This window comes from Kryptolebias marmoratus, linkage group LG3 (assembly GCF_001649575.2).
Source record: "Kryptolebias marmoratus isolate JLee-2015 linkage group LG3, ASM164957v2, whole genome shotgun sequence".
Lineage (NCBI taxonomy): Eukaryota > Metazoa > Chordata > Actinopteri > Cyprinodontiformes > Rivulidae > Kryptolebias > Kryptolebias marmoratus.
In genome coordinates this window covers 3,545,342-3,572,989 of record NC_051432.1, presented here as the reverse complement: position 1 = coordinate 3,572,989, position 27,648 = coordinate 3,545,342, and the positions used below count along the sequence as shown (strand labels likewise).

General features: G+C 45.1%; 1 protein-coding gene across 1 annotated transcript in view; it reads right to left on the bottom strand.

The window, feature by feature from the left end:
• Positions 1-510: 510 nt before the first annotated feature.
• Positions 511-27,648, bottom strand: part of si:ch211-214c7.4 (nascent polypeptide-associated complex subunit alpha, muscle-specific form) — a 27,698-nt gene continuing 560 nt past the window's right edge. Inside the window, exons 2-6 of the mRNA XM_017427750.3 lie at positions 15,214-15,875; positions 15,032-15,119; positions 9,638-9,792; positions 6,970-9,510; positions 511-5,235 (exon numbers count right to left, since the gene is read on the bottom strand). Of these exons, the coding sequence (XP_017283239.1) occupies positions 4,187-5,235; positions 6,970-9,510; positions 9,638-9,792; positions 15,032-15,119; positions 15,214-15,778 (4,398 nt within the window). The 5' untranslated portion in view covers positions 15,779-15,875 and the 3' untranslated portion in view covers positions 511-4,186. The remainder of the gene's footprint in view (positions 5,236-6,969; positions 9,511-9,637; positions 9,793-15,031; positions 15,120-15,213; positions 15,876-27,648) is intronic.

The following is a 27,648-nucleotide window of genomic DNA, read 5'->3' as shown; positions in this document are numbered from 1 at the left end:
CGTTCCTCTGCTGTGACCCACCTGGTCTGAATGACTGTGATTAACAGGCCTCTGCAGGACATGAAGACCTGCTGAAGAACAGAGAAACATCTATCACCTGCAGGATGGTGGTCCGCCGGGACCAGGACTGGACACCACTGTGTTAAATGTTTGGTCCAAATCTGTTCTGGACACGACCGGAGCAGTAGACCTATCACAATGAGACGTCTGTGCTCTTTGTTGCTCCGTTAAAAGAAATGTAATTTGCAAATGTAAAGACAACAATGTGAGGACGAACCGTTGCTGAGTTTTAACTATCCACCCTTTATCGCGGGGACGCTTGTCTGGGCAAGAAGTGCGACACCTTAGCGAGTAAGTAAGCCATGACAGACGTAAAAGAAATGGTCCCATGCTCCTACGTTCACACTAAAGGTCAGTTTAAGCGCGAGAGTCTTTGGGTTGTTGGTTGAAACGGAAGAATCCCAGAAAGAATCAAAGCGAGCACAAAGAAAACAAACTAACAAACCAGAGGGTCGAACCAGGAAGTGAGATTAACTTTTTATCCAGCTATGCTGAGCTGAAAGTCAGGGTTTTTTTTTTTTGGTATCATGAATAAAGCTTCTCCTTCAGCCTGGCTACATCACCATGGTAACAGAGAGGCTGAACTGATCACCTGCTCCGGAGCCTTTTATGAGTTCACAGTTCAACTCCTTGTCAGAAGCTTCATTTGTTCAGATTTTCCATTTCCTGTTACTGATGGACTTTTTAACGTCTGCGTAATTATGCCTGCTGTGTCAACGTTTAAATATTTGTTTTAATTAAATATGAAAAACACAGAAATCCACAGTCATCTAAAACTTACTCAGCGCGCCGCATGTAGGGGTTGATCGACTCTTACTATTTATTCAAATTTAACCACAATACAATGATTTTTTTCAGGGCTGTATTTGTATTTATTCACTTCTTTAAATATAGCCTAAAGACTAACTTTAAGCGAAAATCATTGAGCCAGAAATTATTTTTGTTGAATTTGCATAATTCTCAGCACGGGAGTATTTGTGCTCTTAGGAAGCTGCAGATTAAATAATAAGTGTTTAAGGACCTTTGACACGAAGGTCAAAGGTCAAAGAGGAACTGTACAGGACATTACCATCACATTTTATTTTAAAGATGTTCAGTCCTGACCAAACAGCAGCAGGTAGCAACTCATGAATCGAGTCCCCGTTTTATTTGTTCGTCTGAAATAATCTGAGTAGAAAAGGCATCACGTGATGTGAACGTGCGCAGAGACTGTGTTAAAGTAACATCAGAGCTCGTCCTCTCTGCGGAGTTTTAGGTTTCGTCACACCAGGTTTTAGACAGAAAGCTCAGCTACGTCAAACCTGCTTCGTGGCACGCCCCTCTGGACTCGCCGTCCTGAACGGTGGGAGTGCTAAACTAAAAGTCAGTGCCAAGAACCGCATTTCTGCAAGAACAAACTTCATTTACATTTAAATCCCAACAAATGGTAAATCTACAGAAACGTACAGTACGATAACTAAGGCCTCATCAGAGCCCCACTCCAGTGTTTTAAAGGAAAAGTAAACAAAAAAAAAAAAAGATTAACTTTGGCAAAGAACTGGATGTTCTGAACAGCTCAGACTGATCGTTCCCTTAATCTTTACTGTTTTACCTCAGTTTGGAACAAAAATAAAGTTATTTGTAGCTGCAACCAAGTAGACTCCTCTATAGTTTCCAGATTTCACCTGGTAAGATTTAAAAAAAAAAAATAGGATGAAGTGCCTCCCTGCCTCCCAAAGCACTAGGGTAAAAAAAGGATCACTTTTCCAAAGACCTCAGTCTCTTCTGGCAGGATGGATGTAGAGAGACGGGTGGAAATCACAATCACTTTACCGGAGATGGACAGGAGTTCATTTGGCACTGCCAGATGGGGTGTTTACATGTGTCACAGTGATTCAGCAAAATAAAGAGTTTCCAGTTCCGCCCTGTTGGTCAGTGGCAGTGATGCATTATGGGATCGTGCCAGGGTGAGCTCATGACTGGGGCTGTGTGGGTTTGGAGTGGTGTAGGATATCGAGTGTTTGTGGGGCGGTGAAGGAAAGAGGTTCCAGTGAGTGGTGTCGTGTTGTGTTTGTTGACTCACATTTCTGTGGGACACATGAGACCCCGGTTCTTCACTGGCAGCGTTGGAGACTTAACGGGGGGGGAATCTCCATTTTAATTTATTCACATCATGTGATAAAGTCCTAAGTAGTTTTATGCAATTTAATTAAATTCTCATTTCAAGTAACAAAAAGCTCAAACCACTGACTTGTCACCTGAAGGCCTTCTTGAGCCAACTTTCGCTCATTTCCCCCTGAAAGACTTCATCCCAGGCAAGAAAGTCCAACAATATGATTTTGCATCAGTAGGCTGGAAGAGAAATGTCCACCACAGTGACTGCAGTGCATGTTGTGCTCGTTTTCACAGTGAAGTGAACGTTTGTAACAAATGGTTCGAGCGCCTTAGAGCTCCTACGCACCGACCCAACAATCAGCTGCTCAAGAACGCAGAGAGTTGTAGTTTTTCTTGACTATCTGGGGTGTAATGCACCTTTTAGCTCCGTTACTCTGTTCTTTGATTTTAAGGTCAAAGTTTAAATCATTTGAAGTGACGTTCTGTGAAATGTTTATGAACTATAAATATCTTACCTGTTGCAGACAGCGCCTTGAACAACCTCAGTTTGGAGAAATGGACTCCGTTCACACTGTAGGTCTTAATACTCAAATCAAAATTATTTCTGTGGTCGTTCATGCTAAAATTTAAACACGACCGTGGACAGTCTGCGGCCCTGAAGGGTCCCGCCTGTACGGAAGGTGGGGCACTCTGTGTTTACAGGAGTAAATATGGATGTCACACACATTAGCGTGAGTGTGTGTGCGCATCAGGACTGAAACTGAAATCTGAGACGACATTACGATCTGCAGTGCTCGTTTCATCCGATGTTTACCCTGGATCTTCCCCCTTCCCCTCTAGTCTGGGGCAGAATTACACTTCTAGAGCAGGAGCAGCGTACTGAATGTAGAGGAGAGAAACAAACTCAAACATCACGCCAACACTGGGATCGAGGCACACACCCCTACTTTAGTGACGTAAATATTGAATGAAATGCAATATGACCATTTAGACCAAGGGTGTCCAATCCTGGAGCCACTATCCTGCATGTTTTCCTTGTTTCTCTGCTCCAACACACCTGATTCAGTGGTTTAATCACCTCTTCATGTTCTGCAGAAGCCTGTTAATCAGCCATTGATTCAAACCAGGTGTGTTGGAGCAGAGAAACAAGTAAAACATGCAGGATGGCGGCCCTCGAGGACCAAGATTTGAAACCCCTGGTTTAGAAAAACATGCATCTGATTTAGGAACAGATTAAAATGACCTGGGTTTGATTTGGTAGAAAGTCAGTCAGTCGGTTTTGGACTACCTTTGCCTGCAGTGTGAAGACAGCCAAAGCTCAGCGAGGCTGAAAACAATCAAGCCCAAAATGGATCATTGTTCTTTTCAGACAGCTCCCCTTAAACACTTCATAACGATTTATACAAACATTTTATAAACCTGATTGTTGCCATCAGTTTCACATTAAAAGTACTTCAACAGAACCATAAAATTCCTGATCGGTGCCTCAGGCTGCACCAGAAGTGCTACAGCTAGTTGCTGCTGTTTGTGCTGGCAAATAACCACAGAAGTCTATGTGAAATCTGAAAGTTGGAGCCATTTTAGAGCAGCTGCAGTCAGACTAGCCATTAGCTCGTCAAAGAGCAGTCTACAGCAGGAACATCCCTTAAAATCAACAGGAGCAGCAGTTTGTGGGTTCGATGTGTAATAACTCTTCAAGCTCTGATCATTTCTGATCACATTTAAGGTTGTTGGTACTTTAGAGTGACTTTGTCACATTTCTGTGTTTTAATACTGGAGCTTCCCAAACTTTTAAAAACAGGCGGAAATAAAGAATTACTCCTGTCTGAAGTGGACGATATTCAAAAATGCTTTAACGTCACAACATACTGAATGTTAGATGTTTCTGAAATACATCTTTAACTGAATCATGTTGTATGTTCCCAGTAGGTTTGGTGCATCTCATGTAGACAACTTCCCCTGTGTGTGTGTTTCTTTGTGAAACACCTGCAGGCCTTTTAAAAGTGTGTGAGTGCAAAGACACAGAGGTCCCTCAGTGATGCGTCTCCAGCTCCACCACCGTCCACTCCCCCTGAGGGGAGCTGCCGGTGGCCTCGGGGGAGAAACTGCTGACGGAGGTGACCGTAGCAGAGGGAGGGGTGAGCGGAGGCAGCAGGCTGGGCCACAGGCTGCTCTCCAGGGGGCTCAGTGTTCCTCCTGCGCCTCCGGGCAGCAGCAGCAGGGAGGAGCAACCGTCTCCGTTCAGCAGCAGCGTCTGATTGATCAGCTGCTGGACTATGTCCGCTTTCTTCCCCCAGTCCAAGTCGAGGGGCGGGGGCCGCTCCGGAGACCTGGGAGGGCGGGAGGAGCTGTTGGATGACCGGGTGGAGTCTGAAGGGAGGTTGCCAGACAGTGACGAGTCTCTGTGCTTGTCCTCATCTGACCTTGCCGTTTCACAGCTCGGCTGCTGATTTGCAGCTGCTTTAGGCCTTTTGGCTTTCGGGACATTTTGCTCAATGATTTCATCTTCATCCTCCTCGTCACTGTTCTCCTGGGCCTCATATATGGTGCAGAGGCCAGAGGACGGGGACAGCAGTGCCGTCTGCTGCAGCTCCTGCTGCCACTGCATTATTTGCTGTCTTTGTTTCAGCTCCTGCTGTTGCTGCTGCAGCTGCAGCTCCAGGTCTCTCCTCTGCTTCAGCTCCTCCTCTTCCTCTCGTCTCACTTGTGCTCGCTTCTCCGCCTTCTTCTTTTCAGTTTTCCTTCGTTCCTCTTCTTTATTCCTCTTCAGCTCTTCTTCGGCCTCTTCCTTCTTCCTCCTCTCCTCCTCCTCGGCCCTCTTCTTCCTCTCCTGCTCCGCCTCCTCCAGCGGGCGGCTCTGCTGCTCCCTGCGCTGCTGCAGCTCCAGCAGCTGCCTCTGATGCTGCTCCAGCCTGCGCAGCTGAGGGCTCCGCGCCTGCTGCCCGGGGCTCCTGGGCGGCAGGTCGGCGCAGCTCAGCTTGGGCGAGTGGACGGCGGCGGCGTGGGGTTTGACGATGTCGCAGTAGATTCTGGGGTACGCGGGGGGATCGCGGCAGTGCGGGTGAGGCAACGCTGTGAAGCCTGTGTGTGAGAGGAAGCAGGAAGCATGGTTACAGTAGTGTCACTCAGAGGGGTCAGACAGCAGGGCAGTGTGAGTACAAGCGGGGGGGGGGAGAGAATAAAAGAAGCTTTGTGAAGCCAAGCCCAAAGGGTCTGCCTGCAGCACCAGAAAGGTTCTGAATTGATAAATGGGGGGGGACAGATATTTGGAGTTTGAGGAAGAAGTGAACACAGCAGAGAACAGTGACCCAAAGAAAGACATTTGTGGGGGGGGTCTTAGTGTTGGAAAATTTGTGCAGAGAGCAAAAGTGCAAACCTCTAATGATTTCATTTTATCTTAGAAGTGACACCCAAAAAAGAAAGATTTTTTTTTTTATGTGCCAAAAAGCAGCCAAACTTCCTGTATATGCAATCAACCATGATGAGACGAACAATCACAGAGAGGCTTGTAGCAAGCTTAAAAACAATCACCACCCAGGAATAAAGGTCAGTTAGTCAACCAGTGATCCATGCAGAAGCTCCCCATGCATTTACACACATCCAGCGTTACACAAACTAAAAAGAAGTCAATCAGCAATAGCTTGGCTTTAGAAGAGGAGTGAAAGCATTAAAACAAACAAAAAACTCCTAAAGCCAAGCTATTTCAAACCCTGAACACCATGAGATGCAGCTGGTTGTGCAGCAGTGACATGCAGAAGCTCCATCACTAACAGTGACACAGTGAAGCAAAGACCACATGAATATAAAAACAGCAACACACCCGCACAGATCTTGGGAGGGAAGTTACAGCAGCAGAGGAGGAATGAGCGCAGCTGGTTCCTTCTGGAGATGAGAAAGGCCTTCAGCCGTTTGGGTCCTCAGACGGCAGAGTCCGGCTGAGCGAGCCATCGGTTCGCGACACATTTTGTTCTAATGTTACGTTTTCCAGACCAGAGACGTCTTAGAGGTGGTCCTCAGTGGAACACACCAAGTTTTAAAGACCGATAGCCAGCTTGCAAAGCCAGGAAAAAATGGGTCTTAACTGATGAAATGTGTTGTTTTTCAAAGAGAACGCAACCCTTATATTCTCCTTTCTTGTAAAGAACACGAAACTTAAGAGTCCATTTTTTTTCCTTCTGAAACAGAAGGTTCTACAGGACTAACACCAATTTTACTTATAGAAAGTGTAACAGCATGACGTGGGTCTCTTTTGCCTTTCAGAGAGTTGTGTGAATGTGTGTGTAAGACATAACTACAGTAAGAATACATCACAGTTAAAAAAAAACAACCTAATCTTTATTTAAATTTAAGGTTCATAATGCCAAAAACAAAAAGGAAAAGCAAAAGTATTGGGTACAATTTAAAGTGCAAAAAGTAGAATAAAAAGGTAATTATTTGTGTTTAGTCAGAAAGCAGATTGAAACATGAACAAACAATCAAGTTTTATTAGCTTCAGTAATTTGTGTGTATTTATCCTCCATCCTTTTTAATGAACGAACATTTCTTCTGTTATGTTCTTCCTGTTGTCAACAGAAAAGTCACATCCGTGCCGGATCAGGGGAACCACGGAATTCTGCATTAAATCCAACAGAACCCAAACACCCAGGCACACTTACACATTAAAAAAAAAAAGGTAGATGGACCAAGCTATTGCACATACAGGAGTTGAACCCTAACCCTAACCCCCAGAGATTTCAGAACAAAGAAGCTAAACAGGGCCAGAAGAGTTATGGGTGATTACTTGGGCAGTCGGGGAGATTAACAACTATACATTACCTGCAAAAGAGTCCTCAGTCTTTTCACAGATAGCAGAATAGTACGGAGGCTGAATATTATTTGGGATTTCCTCTGGCCTCGGCTCATTGCTCAGAGCTGACGAGGGATCCGAGGCTTCTTCCGATGCAGACACTTCCTCACCGACGAGCTCGGCTGCCTCCGCTTCCTGTTTCCCACACTCGATGTACTGCTGCTCAGCGTCGCACTGCTGGGCAGGAGGCTGCTGAGTAAAACCCAGATCTTTGGCCTCCTCGGGGAGCTCCTCCAGGGAGAAGATACCCGGGCTCTTGATGCAGCTCTCTGTGGACTGGGCGTTGGAGTTTGACGCCGTCGTGACGCTGTCGAAGCCGTAGGAAGCCAACGAGGTGGCTGAGGGCGGGGTGGCCTCTTCACCTGCTCCACTCTCCCTTTCCTCCCCCTCAGCCTCCTCTCCCTCCTCCACGGTGGACAGGCAGCGCTGGGACGGAGGCTGCGCGTCGAAGGTCGTGTTTATGACAATTTGACTCTTGGAGGACTCGCTCAGCTGAGCTTCTCCTTCAGTGTCGCTCGCCTCGTCTTCGGTTCCTGAAGACGACGAAGGGTCCGACATGGGGGCAGTTGCAGGACCCTCGAGGATTTCATCAGCAGGGAGGGTCTCTGGTTCTGCCTCCTCCTCTAAATCCTCGTCTCCTCTCTCCGGATGCATGCCCAGGTCAGGCTGCAGGGAATGCACCACGGTCTGAGCAGCACCTGGATTTTGGTCACCCTGGTCTTCAGGCGGGCTGGTCTTACTGTTCGGGGGGATTGTTGTTTCTGGGACTGGGGTCTCCACTGGTGCTTGTCTGGACTCATCAATATTCTGTTGGGCCTCAATATCTCGAGGCTCACTCACGGCACTTGAATGCTGCAGAACATCTTGCTTGCTTGGAGCGAAAAGTGCCGGTTCCTGCTCCGGCCAGACCTGGGCTGGGGTCTGAGTTGGGGTCTCAGAGTCTGCTTGCATGGGGTCTGCCAAAGGGCTTGCTGCAGCCTGTGCAGTGTTCAGAACCAGCTGTGGCTGGAGAGGTTCTGCCCAAGGATCTGCAAAGGGGTTCGGGTGCTCCCACTGAGCAGCTGGGGCAGAAGGCAGCACAGGTGGGGGAGGGGGCAGCTGGGCCACCCTGTTCAAGTTATCCAGCCTCTCATCGTCAGCGAAGTCATCCTCGTCTGCATTCCCATAACTTTCCAGTCCGCTCTCCGTGACTCCTTCACTGGCCATCTCCACGTCATCATCCTCCTCTTCGTCAACGTCATTGTCATGCCTGGGTCTCTGCTGCTCATCTGTCCGCTCCGAGCCCACATCCATGTCACACACCCGGTCGCTATCGTCCTCATCTTCTTCATCGTCCTCCTCGAAGTCGTTGACAGGTATGTCGGGAACCTTCTCGAAGTCGGGTGAACCTGCGGAGGCTCCTTCCATGTCCATGGCTCCTTTCAGACTGCCGTCTCCCAGGTCGTCGGTGCTCTCGGTGCCCTCCAGGACGCCGGGGGCGCTCAGCTCAGACGCCCCCTGCTGGCTGCCGCTCACCTCCTCCGAGTCCAGCTCGGAAAGCAAGGCGCCACCGGCTCTCCAAGCAGAGCCTCCCGCTGGTCCACCCGACCCGGGGCGAGACTCCTCTGTGGGCTGAGTGGTTCCACTCATTTCAGACACAGAAACCAGCTGGCTTCCTTCCCGTTCTTCTTCATCCTCCTCCTCGTTCAGATCGGCAGGAGGAGCCATCTGAGGGGCTGATTTGGCTGCTGCTGGGAGGGCTGCAGGTTTGGGAGGAGTTTGGTTTGTCGTCGAGTCAGCGTTCTCCTGAGGCAGGCCGGCCACAGGTGGCGAGGAACACTTGGCTGGGGAGGAGACCTGCTCTTGCACAGTTCCTGATGGTGGACTGTTTTCTAACGGTTCCACGCTAAAAGATGTTTGTGGCGTGGTTCTGACAGGACTTTGTGATGGAGAGGGGGCTGCTTCCTCTTTTGGTTCCTCCTTTGCTGCTGTATGCTGGTCTGAGACATGGGTGGGGACCTCCTCCACTGCAGAGGCAGAATTGGACAATCCTTGCTGTAAGGCCACTGAAGCCTCTGATGGAGTTTCTACTTCAGTTGCAGCAGCTGCGGCGGAACCAGCTGCGCTCTGCGTTCCTGCAGCAGGTGTGGCAGCATTTGCAGCTTCTGTCTTCTTCGTGAGCGTGAAAGGCGGGACGGTCTGGGTGGGTTTGGTTCCACGTTTTGTCACAGGGGTGCCGCTAACAGGTTTGCTGGCCGGAGAAGCAGGTGGTGTTCGGTCCAGGGGCGGTTTGTTGGTCTGAGGGGGCCGCGCGGCAGCTACAGGTCTCTTTGTGGGGATGGGTTTTGCAGGATGCTGAGGTTTGGACTGAAACACCTTGGCATCTGCAGCCTTGGTTGTTGTGGAGCCTTTGGGAACAGAGGTGAGTTTCGTGGTAGGTTTAGAGGGTTCCTGTTTTTTGGTAGCAAGTGAAGATGAATCTGTTGTGGGCTTCTTGGTCACAGCAGCAGAGGGTGGTCGACTAACATCCGCTGGGGGTGGAAGAAAAAAATAAATTTAAATCCTTTAAAAATGTCCAGACAGCAGAGACCAATAATGTGAGATGCATTTACACAAACTTATTCCAGACAACCAGCATCTGGTGACAAGGCCTCCTACCTTTCTTAGCAGCAGCAGCAGTTTTGGGAGACTGTGCTGTTAGGGTCCTTCCAGCAGATGGGGCTGTGGTGACTCTGGAAGCGGCAGGTTTTGCAGTTGCAGTGGTGGAAGGTTTTGTTGCCGTTGCTCGAGATGCTGAAGGAACTGCAGCGGGCCTGGAGGCAAAGACGAACATGTTTAGATGGCACGAACAAAAAGTGACTGCATCTGTGCGTTACCCTTTGGTGTGATTGCATCGTATCAACCTGTTAGTGCACGATGCCTTTTAATGGAGAGCAGGAAGTACCGAACAGAGGTGCACCAAAGAAGGGGCGGAGTACAGTGAACATTTGTAAAAGGAATACAGAAATGAAATGTGGCAATGAATACTGGAAAATACAGCCTCATGAAATTTATTTAAAAGAAAAGAAACAACAGAAGAATCGGAGCATACAGAAGGAAGTATACCATCTTACAATATATTCTGTATTAAGCACATCGTCTTGACCCTTAACTATTTAAATGACCCACAGCCCCTCATATCCTGTCTCATGGTTTGCGTCTAAATGAGCTAAACAGGGCCTCAGGTAGTTTGTCCCGAGCATGGATGTGCTGTACAAAAACTACCGGGAAAGTATCAAAGTGTGCATATTCACTTTATAGATCTAAACCCATCTACATTTGATTCGTTTATTACTGTCTGCCGAGCACATTTTAGATATAAACTGCTGTTTTTATGGCCGAAACTTGCCGCGTCCTAACAGAAGATGCTTAAAAACCTCATCCTTCGGGACATTTGTTTCAAATTAAAACTCTTTCAGAAACTTTGAAGGTCTAATCACCAATATATCTATGTTTTGGTTGCGTCTGCTAATGCCATGACAGGCATTCTGATGGCTTTCAGCGGGGCAGCATGCCTGCACACAGATGCCGCTCCCACATCACAATAGCCATTACAATGACAGATTGTCTCTGCAAGATCGGACAACCACTGTGCAGACATGAAGTCAGCGCTGCAGCATTTTCTAATTGGCTGCCATCGGACTGAAGATCTGGGCTGCGATGCCATGTGCGGTCCAAATTCTGGAAAGTGTGTCAGACCCAGAAAGCCTCTGCCTTTAGCAAAAAATAGCAAAAAAAAAAAGAAAGAAAGAAAATAGCCCAAACAAACCAAGAACAAGGTACAGATCTGAAAGTTTTTATATATAAGAAAACCACAACTAGAAATAAGGTCAATATTAAAGCAGTCTATATAATCCTGCTCTGAACCAAACATTTAAATAGAAATATAGATGGACAAAAATTAATTATTCATACACAGACTTCATTGTTCGGTGAACAGAGGATAAGGGAGTTCAGGGACACAACACTCCTTTATGACATGGCTTTATAACGAGTCATGATTCATAAAAAAAGGTTGGGTCTGAGGGATAGCAACAAGAGATGGGACTCTGATGACTGCGCTCTTACGCACCGCCTGTGGCTGATGGCTGGTGGTTCTGTTTGTGAATTAGTATGGATTACATTTCCTGCCAGCAGAGGACTGAAATCAATACAAACCTCAGCTGAAAAGATGAGAGGCACTACACAGCAGTCCATGTAATTTTAATGACAAAACAAGTGTTCAAAGATCGGCACAGCAGAAACAAGAGCTTTCTACGCTTCCTCAGCGTTCCCAAGTGTTTACAACAGATGCATAGATGCATTACGTCGGTTGTGATCTCGCAAAGAATCTGCTGCACATCGTTTGCCAGATATTAGATGGGAAATGTGAAACAGAAGGAACATGTTGAGGCCTTCTCCCCAACTCTTCACTCATGACTCCTCAGTTTTAAAGACTAGAAGGCTTTAACCCGTTAAGTCCATAAGCTCTGGATATCATTTCCTTTTCAAAACCAAGTAAGGCAGCAGGTATAATCCAAGATTGCATCAAACATTTATAAAAGCAGTGGTTTTTTCCAGCCTTATGAATGGCTCTTCGTTTAAAAGCACCCTCCCCTACGGTAAAACGAATCGCAACAAAGCGCTTTGTTTGGCTTGTAATCCGTCCAAAAGTAGCTGATTTGCTCCGTCCTGAGAGCGGCTCACATTCCTGATGGTCGCGGAGGTCTTCTTTCCTCTCCCTGACGAAGAGCGAAAGCCTGAATCAGCTCAGTGGAGAGTTCAGAGGAAGCGCTGCAGCCTAGCAGCAGCCGGGCAAAGAGCCCCGGCTCCAACAAAGCATTAGACGCCCGCCGTTACTGTCACAGACACTACGGGCCGCTTTTAGAGCAGTCTCTTTACAAAGATTGTCAGGGGGGGGGAGAAATACATTTGCATTTGGGCCCGACTCTGGATACGTTGTGCAGAAAGCAGCAGGAGGAGATGAAGTCTCAGCGTCTCACCGTTTACATTGGTCATTACCAGCCTCTAAAGCATAGGGTTTACTTTGCATCAGATTTCTGAGCAATAAGTGAAAATTAAAGTGTGAGGAATAAATTAGCACGTTATTAATTCATTTGATATTTCAGAGCGGTTCTTCTCCAGGCAGCGGTGGCAAGCTCATCGCTCATCTCCATTTATCCTCTACATGCAGAGGATTATTCTGCCAAAACCTAATTTCTGCTGACAGTCGCAGTATGTAACTGCATTTGCTCATTCGCCAAATGACTAAATATTCCTCTGCTGCGTTTCGAGCCATCACAGTAAAAACAGACACTGAGGCAGATCATGACCCATATGAGACGAGGTTACATGGCATCAAGAAATAAACCTGGTCTGGATTTCACTTCCAGCAATAACATCGTTTAACTAATCATTTAAACAAAGTTTGATTACTGTGCTTTAAAATCCTCAGAAGTGTTCATATGACAACTGCATGCCAGACAAGCACAAGGCAGTAAAAGTGGGGTTTTCATTTCCACATGTGAGGTGGGTACAGCAACAAATAATGTGCAAGGCCAAGAATACACAGTGCTCAAAATGAACTAGTTTTCAAAACCAGCTGCACAGCTCAGTGGCTCAAACACGCAGTATTCAGTGAATTTATCCATTTTCTCAGTTTTGAGTCTCCAACAGCTGCAGCCCAGTGAGATACTGGCTTAGGAGAAGTGAGTGGAAGGCGTGGTTGTATTTTCAATTAAATAAATAAAAACCTTTGAGACTGCTCCTCTATCTGACCACAAACAGGAACAAAGTTTCGGAAAACAGGAAAAACCTAAAGAGTCAGTCATTTGTGTGATAACCAGACACTAGTTTACAGCAAATGCAAAGTTGGGTAATGTTTAACCAGAGTCAAATTTAAACTTCTGATACCATCCTTGCTCATAAAAACCCTAGAAAATGTCCCAACACTGGGTGAACATCTTTATACCCAACTTCACAATCACTATCTGTCAGAAGAAAGAAAAATGTATATATAGTTGTGCAAACAAATATTTCCCAAAGGGGAGAGACACCCACTGGTGTCCTGATGAAACATTTGTCTAACAGTCTCCTGGATAACGAGCTGCTGTCAGACTCTGATGCTTGAATCGCTGCATCAAAGTGCACACCCTACACTGCTCCACCCACAAAGTAAAGCTCAGAGGGAGCTGATGCTCGTCTACTCTTCACCCTGCAGCATGTGTGCTGGAATAAAAATGACAAATTTAAATTAAATTGCTGATTAAGTCCTTCTTTTAAGCCAAACTACAAACATGTGCAGGAAGCAGCCCCTCCAGAGGAGCGCTATAAAACGAGGACATTTCCCAAAACTAAATTCAATTGATCAAATACAAAGATCTGCTTTATGTCAGTGTTAAAAGGTGCAGATGGATGATCAGAGGGTGAAGTTTCAGCACCGCAGTAAAGCCATTCAGTCTTTCTGCTGCAGAGGTACTCTGCAGGTATCATTTATCATCATCTGTGAAAACACGTTTTCTCTTTGTAAATGATCACATAACCTAAAATAACATTTCCCTAATGAAAGCTGCCAAGGTCCTTATCCACATGGAAGGTGTAACTGAAAGGTCAGATTAATATTTACGTTTGAATCTCACATCGTGTCCGTCTGTGATCAGCAGATCTTCAATCTGGCCCTTATGGGACATTTGTCAAATGTTGTGAGGATCAACATTCTCCACCCGCATAACCAAAACCAACACAATCCAGTAGCTAAATCTGCCTTGTCTAATTTATTATTATTACTACTACTACCACTACGACCATCTGCTTCAGGTTGACAGATATTAATCTGTCAATCTAGAGTAAACCAATCTTGAGAGCCTAAAATCTAACAGTTTATCAGCAGCAGACAGAACTGAAAGCAGCTCTGTGTCTAACAGGGATATTTAACACAATATTTGTTTTTACAGCAGTCCAAGGGGCAGCTACTGAGAGACGTGTGGAAAGTGATTAGATGTTATCAATTTCCTCTGCTCCAATACTAAACAATAATGCCCATGAATGCCTGTCCCCATCTAGGATGTTAATATCAGCCCAATACTTAGATCTTTAATGATTAGTAAAAGGGGGGAGGGGGGGGGGTTCCTGTGGAAATTGATTTAAGGGAAAGTGGTTTCAAGTTCAAGCCAGAAACAGGAATATGCTCACAAATTATTTTTAATATCAGTTAAGAACTCAGCAACAACACTGAGGAACATTTTAACACCGTTCATACAGTTACCACCCCCCCCCCCCTTTCTATAAACACATTCAGTTTTCTGCACCTCAGTATCCACTTTACATGTACAGAAACTGATGTTTGGGGCACAGAAAGGAGATTTCAAACAATCAAATGAGCAAACACAAAGGCTAGCTCTGCCTTTTAAATCACTCAATCAGCACGTCCCAGACGGAAGTCAAGTGGGTGCCAAATCTAATCAAGTCTCTTAACACAGAACATTACATCCTGTGGAACGATTCGATTTGAGTATTATGGAAAACATTTGCTTTAAAATGTGTTCATCAAGTAAAGTATGGAGCCACATAAACACAAGTCAGTGATTTCTAGTTACTGTTTGCTAAATAAAAGAAAAAAAACTCTTCTATAAAACTCTACAACCAGGACGAGTTGAGTTCAACAGGAGTAGTCTGTCCAAAGCATTTGCCCCTTTATAAAAAGAGGATGATCCAAGTGAACAGCTATCTGCCCTGGGGAGGTAGGTCTGGTTCCTGCCGGGGGGGGGGTGTCTATCTGGAACAAAGAGGCAGTTCTTCGGTGTCACCAGCTCTGTTAAGGCCTTCTGTATTGGGTCGTTTCACAAACGTGACTCACCAAGCAAATCTGACTCAAATGACCCAAAGACCACAACAGATATCCGTCCGTCTCCCCTGTTCTTTAGGCAGAAAGGAAAACTCAACTGATCATTACAGTCTCAGACATGGAGGGCGTTATTAGACCTGTACATTTGCCCCCCACCCACCACACACACACACGGTAAGCAGCAGCCATACCTCGTGGTTTTAGAAGATGCGGTACCAGGTCGTGTTGCTGCAGTGGAGGGTTTTGGAGCAGTGGAAGTTGCCGTTCTGGTTGCTGTAGCTACGCACAGAAAAAAAACAAAAACAAGAAGGGAAATGAGAACTGTAGGATTTCCAACAAGTTTTAAAATCTACTTGACTCATCACAGACTCACTTGTGGTTTTGGGTCTAGCCCCAATAGGAGCCTCTGCTGCAGGTCTCTTAGAAGTGCCGTTCGTTGTTTTGGCTCTGGTACCATTTGTCACCGTGGTTCGGGGCAAAGTAGTCGTCCTGGCAGGTCCGACAGGCCTCTTGTCCGGCGCTCTAGTTTGGTTCCTAGCTGTGGAGGAAACGGCTGCGGCGCTCGCTGGTCGTTTAGGCACAGCTCCTGCTGCTGAGGCTTTCGGTGCAGCCGCCGCCGCTGTCGTCTTCCTGCCTCCAGGCGCGGCAGCAGAGGACTTGACATTGTTCACTGTGCGGTGTGAGGCGGTTCCCACCCGTGAGCTGGATCCAGAGGCTCCAGCGGAGGCCACAGACTGCGTTTTACTTCCACCCGCTTTTGATTTTGCTTTGGGTTCTGCTGCTGGGGGCTCATCTTTGGCCTTTGGAGCAGCCTCGGTTTCTACCTTCGGCTGAAAGGGGGCGTCCTCCGTTACATTTTCCTGCAATGAGGACGGCTCCGCTAGTGCAGTCGCTTCAGTAGGCTCTGTGGTCTCCATAGTAACCCCATCCGGCTTCATCCCACTCCTAAAGTGTGGATATCACCTTGCTTCTGTCGGATTGGTCTGGAGGGTCACACCCGTCTTCAGTGGCTTCTCGCTCCCACACTTTACTGTCCTGTGGGGGGAAAAAATAAAATAAATAAATAAACTCCAACCCAGTCTTAAAAATTTAACTCTTAAATGCTCATTTATGTTGCAACATCTCCATGAGTTCATATGATAAGCACATCCTGCACAGCCAAAGGAAAAACCATTTATGGTCGAGGGGCCTCAGAGGAATTTGGGGGAGACTGAAAACAGGAAGCAAGCAGCCCAAGGATGCCAGAAAAGTCTCTGTGAAAGCAGTAACGTTCCATTATTAACACTCCATTTAACTATACCACCATCAGAACGCGTTATAAAATAAGATCTGATGAGCCTCTATTCCTAATAGTAGCAGAAACTGAGATCTCATTAAAAGATTATAGGAAGGGAAAATTGCATCTTGGAAAAATACAAATGGGGAAGGACCAAAAAAAACAAAAAAAACAAAAAACAAACATCTGGAAACTGAAGGAAAAAAAATAAAGCTGTGGTTTGGAGCACTAAAAGCTGGGAGAAGCCAAATCATTCCCTGAAGACGGAGGAGCTAAAAAACACAAAATATAGTCTAATTTGTAGGCCTTTCTTTTCCTGTTTAGATTCAACATGGTCATTGTGCAATTCTGTGATTTGACAAATTTGTTTTTAGACTGGCAACAGCAGCAGAGAAATCTAGAGAGAAAAAAAAGTGACAAATCTGAACATCTGTTGAGAAAGACAAGCTAAAAACAAGCTGTGAAGGATGAGCGTGAGCAGGATCATACTAGCTTTAGAGCTCAGATCAGGTTCATTTGATTTATTTATCTCTCGCAGTGAAAGTATGGAATATATGCTGGATCCACCATGGATTATTTTCCCCATTAAAGCACATATTGCTTCTAATCCACAGCCCTTCTTTCCTCCCACCCCCTCCAGAATACTCTTCTTCTCCCAACTGTCTCCAGATTTCCTCTTAAAAAAAAAACAAAAAAACCCAAAACTTATCTTCTTAGGCAGAGGGTCATTTGGCCCCTCTGCTAATGACTTTCTACTGTGGGGAAAAGATTGTAATTCTCCAATCAAAATGTTTTCAAACACAGTTAAACTACCTGCTTAGAGACTAAAACAAGCTTCGTTTTTCTTTAGGTAACAAGTACTATATGTCAGGCTGGATGACAACATACCAATAATGGACACACATTCTGGTTGGATCTATGGTCTACAAATGCTACTGGCTCATTTTGGGGTTAACTCAATTAATTTTCTTACAAATAATTGTTTCAAATGAAGGTTGTTTACCGGACTGGCTCCTTAAATAAAATTTTTTTTTAAAAATTCAGATTCCTCCCACTTCTTAATGTATCAGGACAAAAAAAAACCAAAACAAATAAAACCATAAACTGGAGGTACATTCATAGTTTTACAAGTGATGCACACAGAAATAGTCGTGGTTTTCAAAGATTGGCCACGTAAGAAGCAGCGTCACAGCAAGCTGGCTCACTGTGGCACGATGATGCATTTCCTTCTTTGTAAAACTCCACTACAGTCGCCTCATCTTAGGTTTTAAAATGAAGCTTAATGCCAAGTCTGCTTTCAGGATGAGCAGCGTCTCCACAAACGCTGCACGTTAGTGTCAGCCCTCTGCAGTCGCTTTAATCAGACTGGTTTGATTTTTCTGTCTTAAAATTTCTGACATGGGTTTAGTAAAAACAAAATGTTTTTAGTAATTTGCCCCCCATGTTGGTTTGGACAATGTGCTGCTGAAATTATTCCTGCTAGCACTATAACATCTTGTCATGATGAGTAACCATGCTAATGAGAGAGAGAGAGTTGTTTTACATGTGGCTGACTGAGCTGTGAAAAGCCCCGCGACGCCCGGAAGAACTCCAATCCTACAAGCTGCTGATGACGAGCGGGAAGGAGGACGTCGGAGACATTTCTCCCCTCGGTTGTCACGGGGAATATAAGGTTCCAGGCAGCAGCTATAAAACCCTAGCAGCAGTTTGTGATTCACAGAGTCGTGGCTGCAGGAACAAAAGTCCAAACTCCACCGCCTCCACCTGACTCTCAGGCTACACGAGGAAACACACTGCAGAGAGAAGTGTTTAGTTCTTTTTAAATTAACCAGTTTGGTCAATTGGCAACTTGAATTTTATTATTCTTGTGCAAAAAAAAAAACATTTCTCCTGTTATCTGCTGTCGAATTCTGTATAAAAATAAAAATGGATGCAGAGCTGTGTTTTAGTTACAGTAACTCCTTTTCAGATGGATTTTATTTATAAAAAAAAAAAACACTGAAGCACTTTATTTTCAGATATTTAGTGATCAACCAATTTGTAACCCATTAATGTTTCAACTCAAGTCATTAAGGGTGGAAAGAAAATAACTAAAACATAATTCTTAGGAAGGAATGTGCCATAATCAGAAAACGGGTCAAAACATCTGAAATAACCCCCCAAAAAAACAAGTATGAACGGAGTATTATTCATTACAGAGCATAAAAACACAAATTTAAACAATCTCTTCTGCATTATTGACAGATTACTTTGTTGCCTCCTGCACATTTTCACAACTTTTAGCAACAGCAGCTAACAGAGACGTACATGTTCGTAATATGAAGGTGTTCTGTCGCTTCTCCTGCAATAATGAGACCACCACAAGAGGCACAAGCCACCAAATCACTGAATCTATGCACGTTAAAGATTGTAAGATAACCTGAGATACAGTGCACACTATTCTGGAAACTTCAATTTCTTTTAAAATGCACATTAATTCACATCTGGTAAGCTAAAATTACAAGCTAGATGAGGTCTCAATGTGAAGGATGATGTTCTCATGAGCAAACAGACCACTGGTTAGTTAGTTGTTCTGGAAAAACCTGTTGGGCTCGTTTAGATTCAGACTCCTCAAACCTCAGACACGGTTCTGCAACATTTCAAGTGTTACCAGCGGAGCTTCTAAAGCCAGGAGGGGGGCTTTGCAAACATGAACAACATTCCTCATGTGATGACTCCCTCCTGGGCAACTAAAGGCATCAAGTCTGACCAGCTGACACTTTGAGACACCACGGCGGATCGTTAACCCCACCCAAAGCAGGGACACGTGATGTTTAATCAAATCACAGACCGCTCACCACGGCTAAAACAGCCAACCTCCAAATATTACTAACAACAACAAAAAAAAAAAAATTGTAACCTTTCCTTCTTACTACAGTCTACCTGATGCAATAAATGCATTAACCTTTGTGCGGCAATGTGTTTGAGTTTGTAGTCAGATTACCTTGTGATAGTCTAGACAGAGAAAGAGCTCTTTGTTGAATTTATGTTCCACTTCTAATAGATTTATTGTCTAAAGTGTCACTGAATTCTCCTGATGTCTTCAGGCGGTTCAGCTGCATCTGCCGGTCTCCCTCTAAATGTCAAGGTATTGGAAGTGCCGTCAGACGAAATGGGTCACTTCTAATACTTTGTTTAATACAAGCAGCAGGATTTAGCAGCAGCATGGAGCCCGGCAGGGGTTAGGGACGTACTGTGCAGACAGCTGGAGGAGGGTTAGTTGATACTCGTACTGGAGGCTTGGTGTCAAAAAACAAAAAGGTAAACACTGCAAAAAGCAGACCGAGTGCCGCCAGAGTTCCTGAAGCAATTTAAACATTCATTATCATTTAAACATACCCATCTATTTGTTTTCAGCGTGTTAGTTCGAGGCACTCTTTTTGATTGTATTTGGGGTGAGGGAGGGAAACGTGACTTTTTCCAAATGCTAAGTTGTGAGAATTTGCCAAAATGTCAAAAACCACTGCTAATCATGAGTAGCAAACAGCCATCCAAAATAGCCACCAGGCTCCAGTTACTTGCTATTACTTAAAATAAAATAAAAGTAGGATTAAACATGTCAGTGCTCTGGTCGACAGGCTGAGTGCTTTATCTGCTGGACAAAAATGTACAACCAGACAATATGGTCTTATTTTAATGAGCACTAAGGTTTAGATAGATGTTTTACAGACAAATCCAAAACATTTGGAATTTTTAAAAATTAGTCTACTGGTTATCAATTTATTGTCAGAAACTGATCCTCAGAATGGGTCTAAATGAATCCAGCTTTTAAACATGCAGCAGTAGAAAGTCCTGTGTTTAACTTCCTGGAGCTTCTGTTCTCACAGTGGGCTGAAGCTGAGGAATCGCTCTGATTGGCTAGAAATTTTCAGATTATTTCTTCGTAGATAACACATGAGCAAAGCAGTCAAAGTGCCAGCTCCTGCTTGGCTCTTTTATCTATCATTTGTGGAATCAGCTGTAAATTCTCGCAATCTTTGACGATTTTAATCATTCTTAATTTTTTTTTTTTTTTTTTTTTACACATTGATAACAATATTGGTATCAAAACAGAGATTATTTCACGCAGAATTTTTAAATGTAGGTTATAAAATGTTTTATTTCATCAGAGTTGAGAAAAGAATGAATTAGCTCGATCACTGCCTGACCCAGTTAGCGATAGCGCTACCATGCATCGTTTATTTCACGGATTAAGAACATGTGGAGGATGGACCGGTTGGGAGGGGACAGGTGGCCTTGCTAGTCACAGAGGAGGAAAAAGGCCCGTCTGTGTCATCTAGCATTTAGACTTTTAAACCAGAAGAACTGTATGACTTTGTTGTTTTGACACGGTGACTTTTAAACCATGGTTTACCTTGAAAACAGTAACCGCCCCGTGTCTACACAGCACGCAGACGTGCTGCTGCCAAATCTGTATGAACAATCTGAAGAATCAGCATCCGACCTGCCCACATTCCAACTCTGCAGACTTTTCCAAACAGCAACATCTGGGTCCTGCTTTTGTCACAGAAAGGGCCGAGCGCGATGGAAGACGAGCAGGGAGCGTGCGAGCAAGTGTCTTCGATCAAAACCTGCACGCTGTAAAACTGTCATTTAAACACGCAGACAAAAACTGAAATGGTAAAAATTTGGTGACCCCGCCACTTCCTGCATTCTTTCAGTTCCACCGACACTCTCACATTCCTACCAGAACCACACCTTCGGACGTGAGAACAGACCGGTGTTGGGCCGGTTAAGGTGGCTGGACTCGCAAGGCAACGGGAATGCTCAAAATGTGTTGATAAGGTGCAGCATGAGGAGGGTTTTTACAAAAATCACTTTCAGATGTTGTTGTCTGTTGGGAGTTCAGCCCAACCCGAGTGAATCTGTGACACGGACAGAAGGGGGTGACAGGAAGAGGGCGGTCAGTTTCTGCTGGAACCAAAGACCGAAGCAGAACCCTGAGCTCGGACGCATTCAGCACTTGCTCCCACTTCACTTTACGACCTCTGAGCCAGCTGCTTCATAAACGGACCTGAAGAAATGAGAAGCTGTGTGTATATTTCTGCTGCTCAGAGTGACCATACAAGGCAGCGGTGCCGTTTCTGTTGCATCGCAGGGAGAGCACTTTGTCCACACACACACACACACAGACTGATGAAAGATGGACGAGGAGAGGAAACTGGATCTGCTGCTGGAATGAACAAGCACACACACACACACACACACATGTGTCTCTAAAACAGACTGACAGAAGAGGCAGAGAAGCTCAACATGCTATATTCCTACATATTATAGCATTTGGGGACATTTTTCCACATAACCAGAAGTGAAACCAAGAAGCAATAACACTTTGTCTAGAATCCCCACCAAACCCACATGTCACTTTCCTTCTTGCAAATAATAAAGTCAGAAGCAGGCTGTAACAGATTATTCCCCTCTGCAGAGGCATCCAGTTTGTGGCTGTGATCTTTAGCGATCTAGACGTTGTAATAAGTTTTGATATATTGTGCATCACTGATCCAGAGGCCTGCGTTATAGTGAAGTCGGCCATTTTTAAATTCTGCCCATCTTTGAAATAACTCATCAACGTCAGAATGGGAGGAAAGTTGGTTAAGATGCTTTGGACGGTCTAAAATTACAGCTAAAGTAGTTTATTCTAGGATGTCAGGTGAAATTAGAAATTGTGCTTCAAGATCACTAAATGTATTTTGAACTCAATCTTATCTTAACGTAGTTGTCAATCCCATTTTTTAAGCGTTTAATTTTTGCTAACTATTGTGACTTTAAACTACTTCTATAATAAAAAACGTCTTGTTCCTCTACCCCAATTTTATTAATACAAAGCCTTTCTGTCAGGTGATCTCAATTCAAATGATAGTAGCTAAAATAGTAAAGCTGTCAGAGCCTTGTGATGACAGGACAAGGAGGAAAATATGGGTTTGTTGCAGCTGATGCCTAAAATCATGCTGCTCATCAGTTCATGTGCCCATCAGCAGCCATCAGGACTGACAACAGTACACATGTCAGAAAAAGCTACAGTCTCACCAGGACACAGAGTAACTGTTGTAGTACGTTATCCAACAAACACACACAAACACACTTCTGGCTGGCAGTAGTGAAGATGCAACTGCTTGTCTTAAGTTAATCAAATACTTCCAATCATTAGTACATCATATTCTTTCCACAATCATTATCAAGCATCTCTGCATTACAAAGAGGAATATTCCCACAAAAAAATTAACAAAACAACTGATAAATGTGTTGATCAGTGAGCTTCAGCATGAACAAAATGTAAACCAAATCCATAAAACTTAAACCAAAAAGAATAAATAACCTGCCGCTGGAAGGCTAAAGGCAGGCGATAACGTTTTTGCCTGAACGTGTCTGTTAGCAAAATATCTCATGACCGACTGGATGGATTATAATGAAACTTTCAGAAGATATGTACAGCTTGTATTTTGGAGTCAACCCAATTAAACCACATTCGCAAACGCAAAAATGTTTATAACTCAATCCGTTTTGTAGATATTCTGATAGAATTTGATGCATTAGTAGCTGAAAGTCATTTCCAACAATCTGAGTCCAACATCTTAAGATATTGCTCACAAACTATGAAGCTTCCTGTGCAGATACAGTCTTTGCAATTATTTTACACAAACTAATCATATTTGCTGAAATGGGACCGACTCAACTCCTCACATGAATCTCCCATCAACAGTTCAGCAGTTTAAACTCACACAAACAGCCGAAGGACCGTACCACTAAAACAGGACAGGGATTTGCAGAGTTTGTCTCTAATGAGCCTCAGGCTAGATGTAAATTCTGCCTTCGAAGTGCGGTTGGACATGCAGATTATTCTAATCGCAGCCATACAACGTGCACCAAGCGAACACAAGACTCTCAATAGAGCCATTAGGAGCAGGTGGTGGAGTGACGCTAGAACAGAAAAACCACAATGTCTTGAAGGGTAAAACGGTCAAAAAAACTGCATAAACCCCAGGCTAATCGCAGCAGTGGCCTCAAAGGCTGCTGGGAAACGGGTTACGATCTGCTCTAAAACCCAGCAGCATTTACTAACAGCAACAAGCACGCCGTGCTGCCGAGTCCACAAGCCGACAGAGGTGAAAACAACTCACTGGACAGTCAATCATCAACCAGAGTCATCTTGGGTTTGCATGCACACATGAGTTTCAAGTGTTATAAAAGCAGCAGACAGGCAGACCTATTGTCCGCACTTTGCACCACGTATCCACCCCTCGGGCGCAGTGCTGAGATAGGTGGGGGTGGGTGGATTAACTGGTACAAAAGGAATGGAGGAGCAGGCGGCAAAAGTAACTTCACCAAAAAAAAGACTTACGGGCACCAAGCAGGTTGAATGGAGAACCAGGCAAACTACACAACATAAGACATCTTTTAATAAAGTACAGCAATATTCAGATTAAAAGAGGGCAGCCAGTGTCCACTCTTGTGCAAAACCCAGCTCTGAATAAACAAGCCGCCAAGCAGAGAGTCAATATAACAGTGGGTCGCCTGTGGGCCAGATCAGTTACCGTCTCTGTGACTGTGCAGGACGAGCTGAGGCCAGATATGCTCTGATCCTCCACCTCGTCTGCACGCCTCACTAAACGCATCAAAACACCGCCATCCGTTGTTCGTGTGCGCAAAAACACATACTGTACACTTTGATCTGCCTCCAGTTGGGATTAAACGACTCAAACCTGCGACGACTCCGATGGGAATGAAAGACAAGACGCAGTTGTGGTCATACAGTGTCCTAAAAGACACAGGGACATGGCCAGACAAAGGCTTCCCCTCCCATATGTAAACTTGTAAATGGCCCGTTACAAAACACTGCCTCATGCACCAATCAGAGTACAAAAGCTAGCTCTTTGAAAGGCTTGGAGAAAGTTTAATTCTTCCCAGATTTATGAGCGAACAGGGCCAGGAATAAAGTGGATTAAAGCCATCCTCCTTCAAATGTTTCCCAGGGGTTCATGCAAACATTGCTTGATCAACCTTAACACCATCATCAGCTGCACATTACAGTTGTTTCAGCAGAAATACCCCCAGAAGTACTAATGCTAGTTGCTACTTGTGCTTGCAAAACAAACCAACAAAGCTCTGTTTTAGGAAATCGGCAATCCGCTTTGGTTTCGACCCCACTCGGACTAGCTGTTAGCTCTTTAGAGTTTGGAGAAATAGTGCAATTCTGTCCGAGTTGTCGAGCCGTCTATAAACGGGCAAGAACCTCATATTAAAAGCACTGCTTTAACATACTGTTTTATAATCAAACAGCAGAGTGCAATGTACGACTTTGGGCTTACATTTCAGGGACCTAAATCAAGTCGACAAACGGCTGACTTGGTCTTTCAATAATTACAGTGCACCCAGCCCAGCCTAGCCTTGGTCTCAGACAGCCCCGGTGCCTAAAAGTGCAGCGCCAGCACGCACCGCTCCATCCTAACGGCCAGCAGAGCGCCAGCCTCCAAACCACAATGACGACAGCTGCAGCACTGCCTCATCCCTCAGTCCCACAGTTCAAAAACAAACACTCAGACTTTTTTTTTTTTTTTTTTAAAGTGAGCGACGTAAACGACGCTCAAGCCCTGTGTGTGTGTTGCTAAAACAGATCCCGACAGGCAGAACGGAGTTAGCTTTCCCACGTCCACAGGTGCGGGACTGAAAGTGAAACTCTCCGAAGGGTGCAGCCACCAGCCAACGTCTAACGCAAATTCGTTTAGATGAGCTCTGCATCCAGACGATTGAGTTAGCTCTCACACAGGAGAAATATATATATTTGCACTCTGACATTTTATAAGTCCTTAAGCTTTGTTTAAGCATTTATTGTTGATTCTAGACCAGAAAATTGTTCCTGAAAAAACTAATTTAAAAAAAACAACGATTGAGAGCTGCAATGTGATTATAAAACAATTACTGGTGCATTTTAATCATCTTTAAACTTTAATCAGAGGTCCCCAACCCCCGGGCCGCGGACCAATACCAGTCCACAGGTCATTTGGTACCGGGCCGCACAGAAGGAAAAACTAACTTACAGTATTTCCTTTTTTTTTTTCCCGGAGTCTGAAGGACATTTATATTTAAAACGGACCAGATTCTCTCCACTACATCCGTCTATAACTCACTTTTGATGCGCGTCACCATGCTTATCTAGGTCACGTGATATGTTACCGCTAAAAACAAACCCACAAGCAGCAAAATCAGGAAAAAACAAACGTCTGGAAGCCCTAGATGGGACCGTCTCTGTACTGAAAAACAGGCGCAGGGCTCCCACTGATTCAGCGTTATGGTGAGTTGTATTCTTCGTGCACTTTATATTTGTGGTGCATCTTATTTTAAAGGCTGTGTTTAAACACAGAACATTAGGGGGAGTAGAGGTAAAAAATACCCCCGTTTTCATGCCGTTGGTATCATTTTATTTTGTTGTATTTATCCGCCACACCTTTGAAGGCTGGTCCGTGAAAATACTGTCTGATAATGAACCGGTCCGTGGACCTAAAAAGGTTGGGGACCACTGACTTAAATGACTATGGCTTATTTAAACATAAATAAACATTATTTATATAGTTTTATGCCTAATAAAGATTAAACATTAACATGTCAAAAGACCTTGTTGATCACAGGCTGCTGACCAACAGTTAGCACAGATGCCAACTGTTTGAAAACATCGCAGATAAGCTAACACGATTAGTGTTGTGTTCATCACTGGAAAGTCGTGTTTACTGAACACAGTTGTGTTTTAACTTCAATTATTACAGATATTTTTCAGGGTTCAGCAAAGGGATAAAATAATGGATGTGATTGCACTACGAGAAGCTACGGTAAGTCTACTGGGACAAACAGTCGACGATTCTGCCGACTCTTAAAGCAACGGCACAGATTAACTTTGACAAAAATCAATGGATTTAGGGTCATCCAAGTCTGCAACACATTTAAAAAAAATAAATACATTTTACCTCCCAGCCCTGAAGTTAATGTGAGGATTTACTTTGTAATTTAATCAAACATATATATACTTCAAGTTGTCCCTATGGAATAAAAGGAAAAGTGACTGTCACAAACATCTGTGAGAAACACAATGCTGCACTTCAAACTGGCAATGCAAACACGCCACGCAGGCCTCGTCCACAGCCAGATAAGACTTTGGTTTTGCAGATTGTGAAAGCGTTTCAGCAGCTCAACATCTGTCCACACAACAAACGGAGCGCCCGGACCTGTGCTGTCGCCTCACTGGGCTCTGTGTTTTCGCAGTCATGCAGAGCAACGTTCACGTCACAATCCTAAACGAGCTCTCTTAAAGTCAAAACGAAGAGACAAGGCTTTCTCCAGTCCCCCCCGCCCACCCTACCCTGGAGGCTCCCAGGGGTCAGAGGAAGCACCGCCACGATGACAGACCTGTTTATTTTGAGCTCCTCTGCGTTGTTAGGAAGAGGAAAGGGAAGCAGAAGGTGTGGAGAGGGGAAAAGTCAGCGTGTAGCACTGGAAAAAAAAAAAAAAAAAACAGCTGGATCTCAGCTCGTAGACAGAAACTTCTGTCCTAAACACATCCTCATGACCCGACAACCCGCTCAGGGTGACACTACGACCCTTGCTGCTCAGTCTGGAGGTTCCTTCAAAGAGTTAGAAACCCACACTACTAATGGGAAACCGGACATGGCATAATCTGCTGCGACTGCTTGAGCGTTTCGGCTCTCGTAGGGTTACCCACATCAGGTTTGGTGAGCCGGAGGGTTTCGCCCACATACCCAGAGCTTCTACAGTGGGTTCGGCTCAGCTGTTGTGACACAGTGGATTTTTAAGTGTTTTGAAACACGACCCGGCACAGAACCTGCAGGCACAGACCTTGGAGTTGGGCCAGAAAGCAGTACGACGCGAGGCTGTCAAGTCACACCCGTGCCGGCGTGCGGGGCGGGACACGAAAGAAGAAACCCTCACCACGTCCCCACACCGAGGGTCCTCGTGTGTCTCTGAGGCAGGGGGCAGAGCCTCCACACCCCGGAGGGCCAAACCACACCCAGTCAGGCCCCAAAGCACAGGGATGGGACGGGATTATGTAATGAAAAAACAAACTCTGAGCCAAAAACCGGGAGGATCAACAGCATCTCTCCATCACTGAGATTTGCATGCTGATAGGCTGCTTTCTTTATCCCAACCCAGTGCGGTCAACAGGGACGGGGGGGATTACTCTGCTCAGGCCTGCAAAATATGAAAAACACAGATGATAATCTGTGTGAGAAACTGCAACAAAGGTGGACCCACTTCAGAAGTGGGTCCTGAAGCTGTGAGCCAACCTGTCAGAAAGGCGCGGGTTCTTGCATTGTTCAGAGCCTCTGTTTGTCTGAAGTGGAGCTTTAAGAACCTGCGTTTGTCTTTGGGAACCAACACCCTCCCCTCTCTCCTTGGTGGAGCTAAAAGGCCCGGTTCAACCTCGCAGAACAATAGCGATAAACGCCGGAGGGGGAGCTGGCGGCGCGGGGTGTGTGTGTGTGTGTG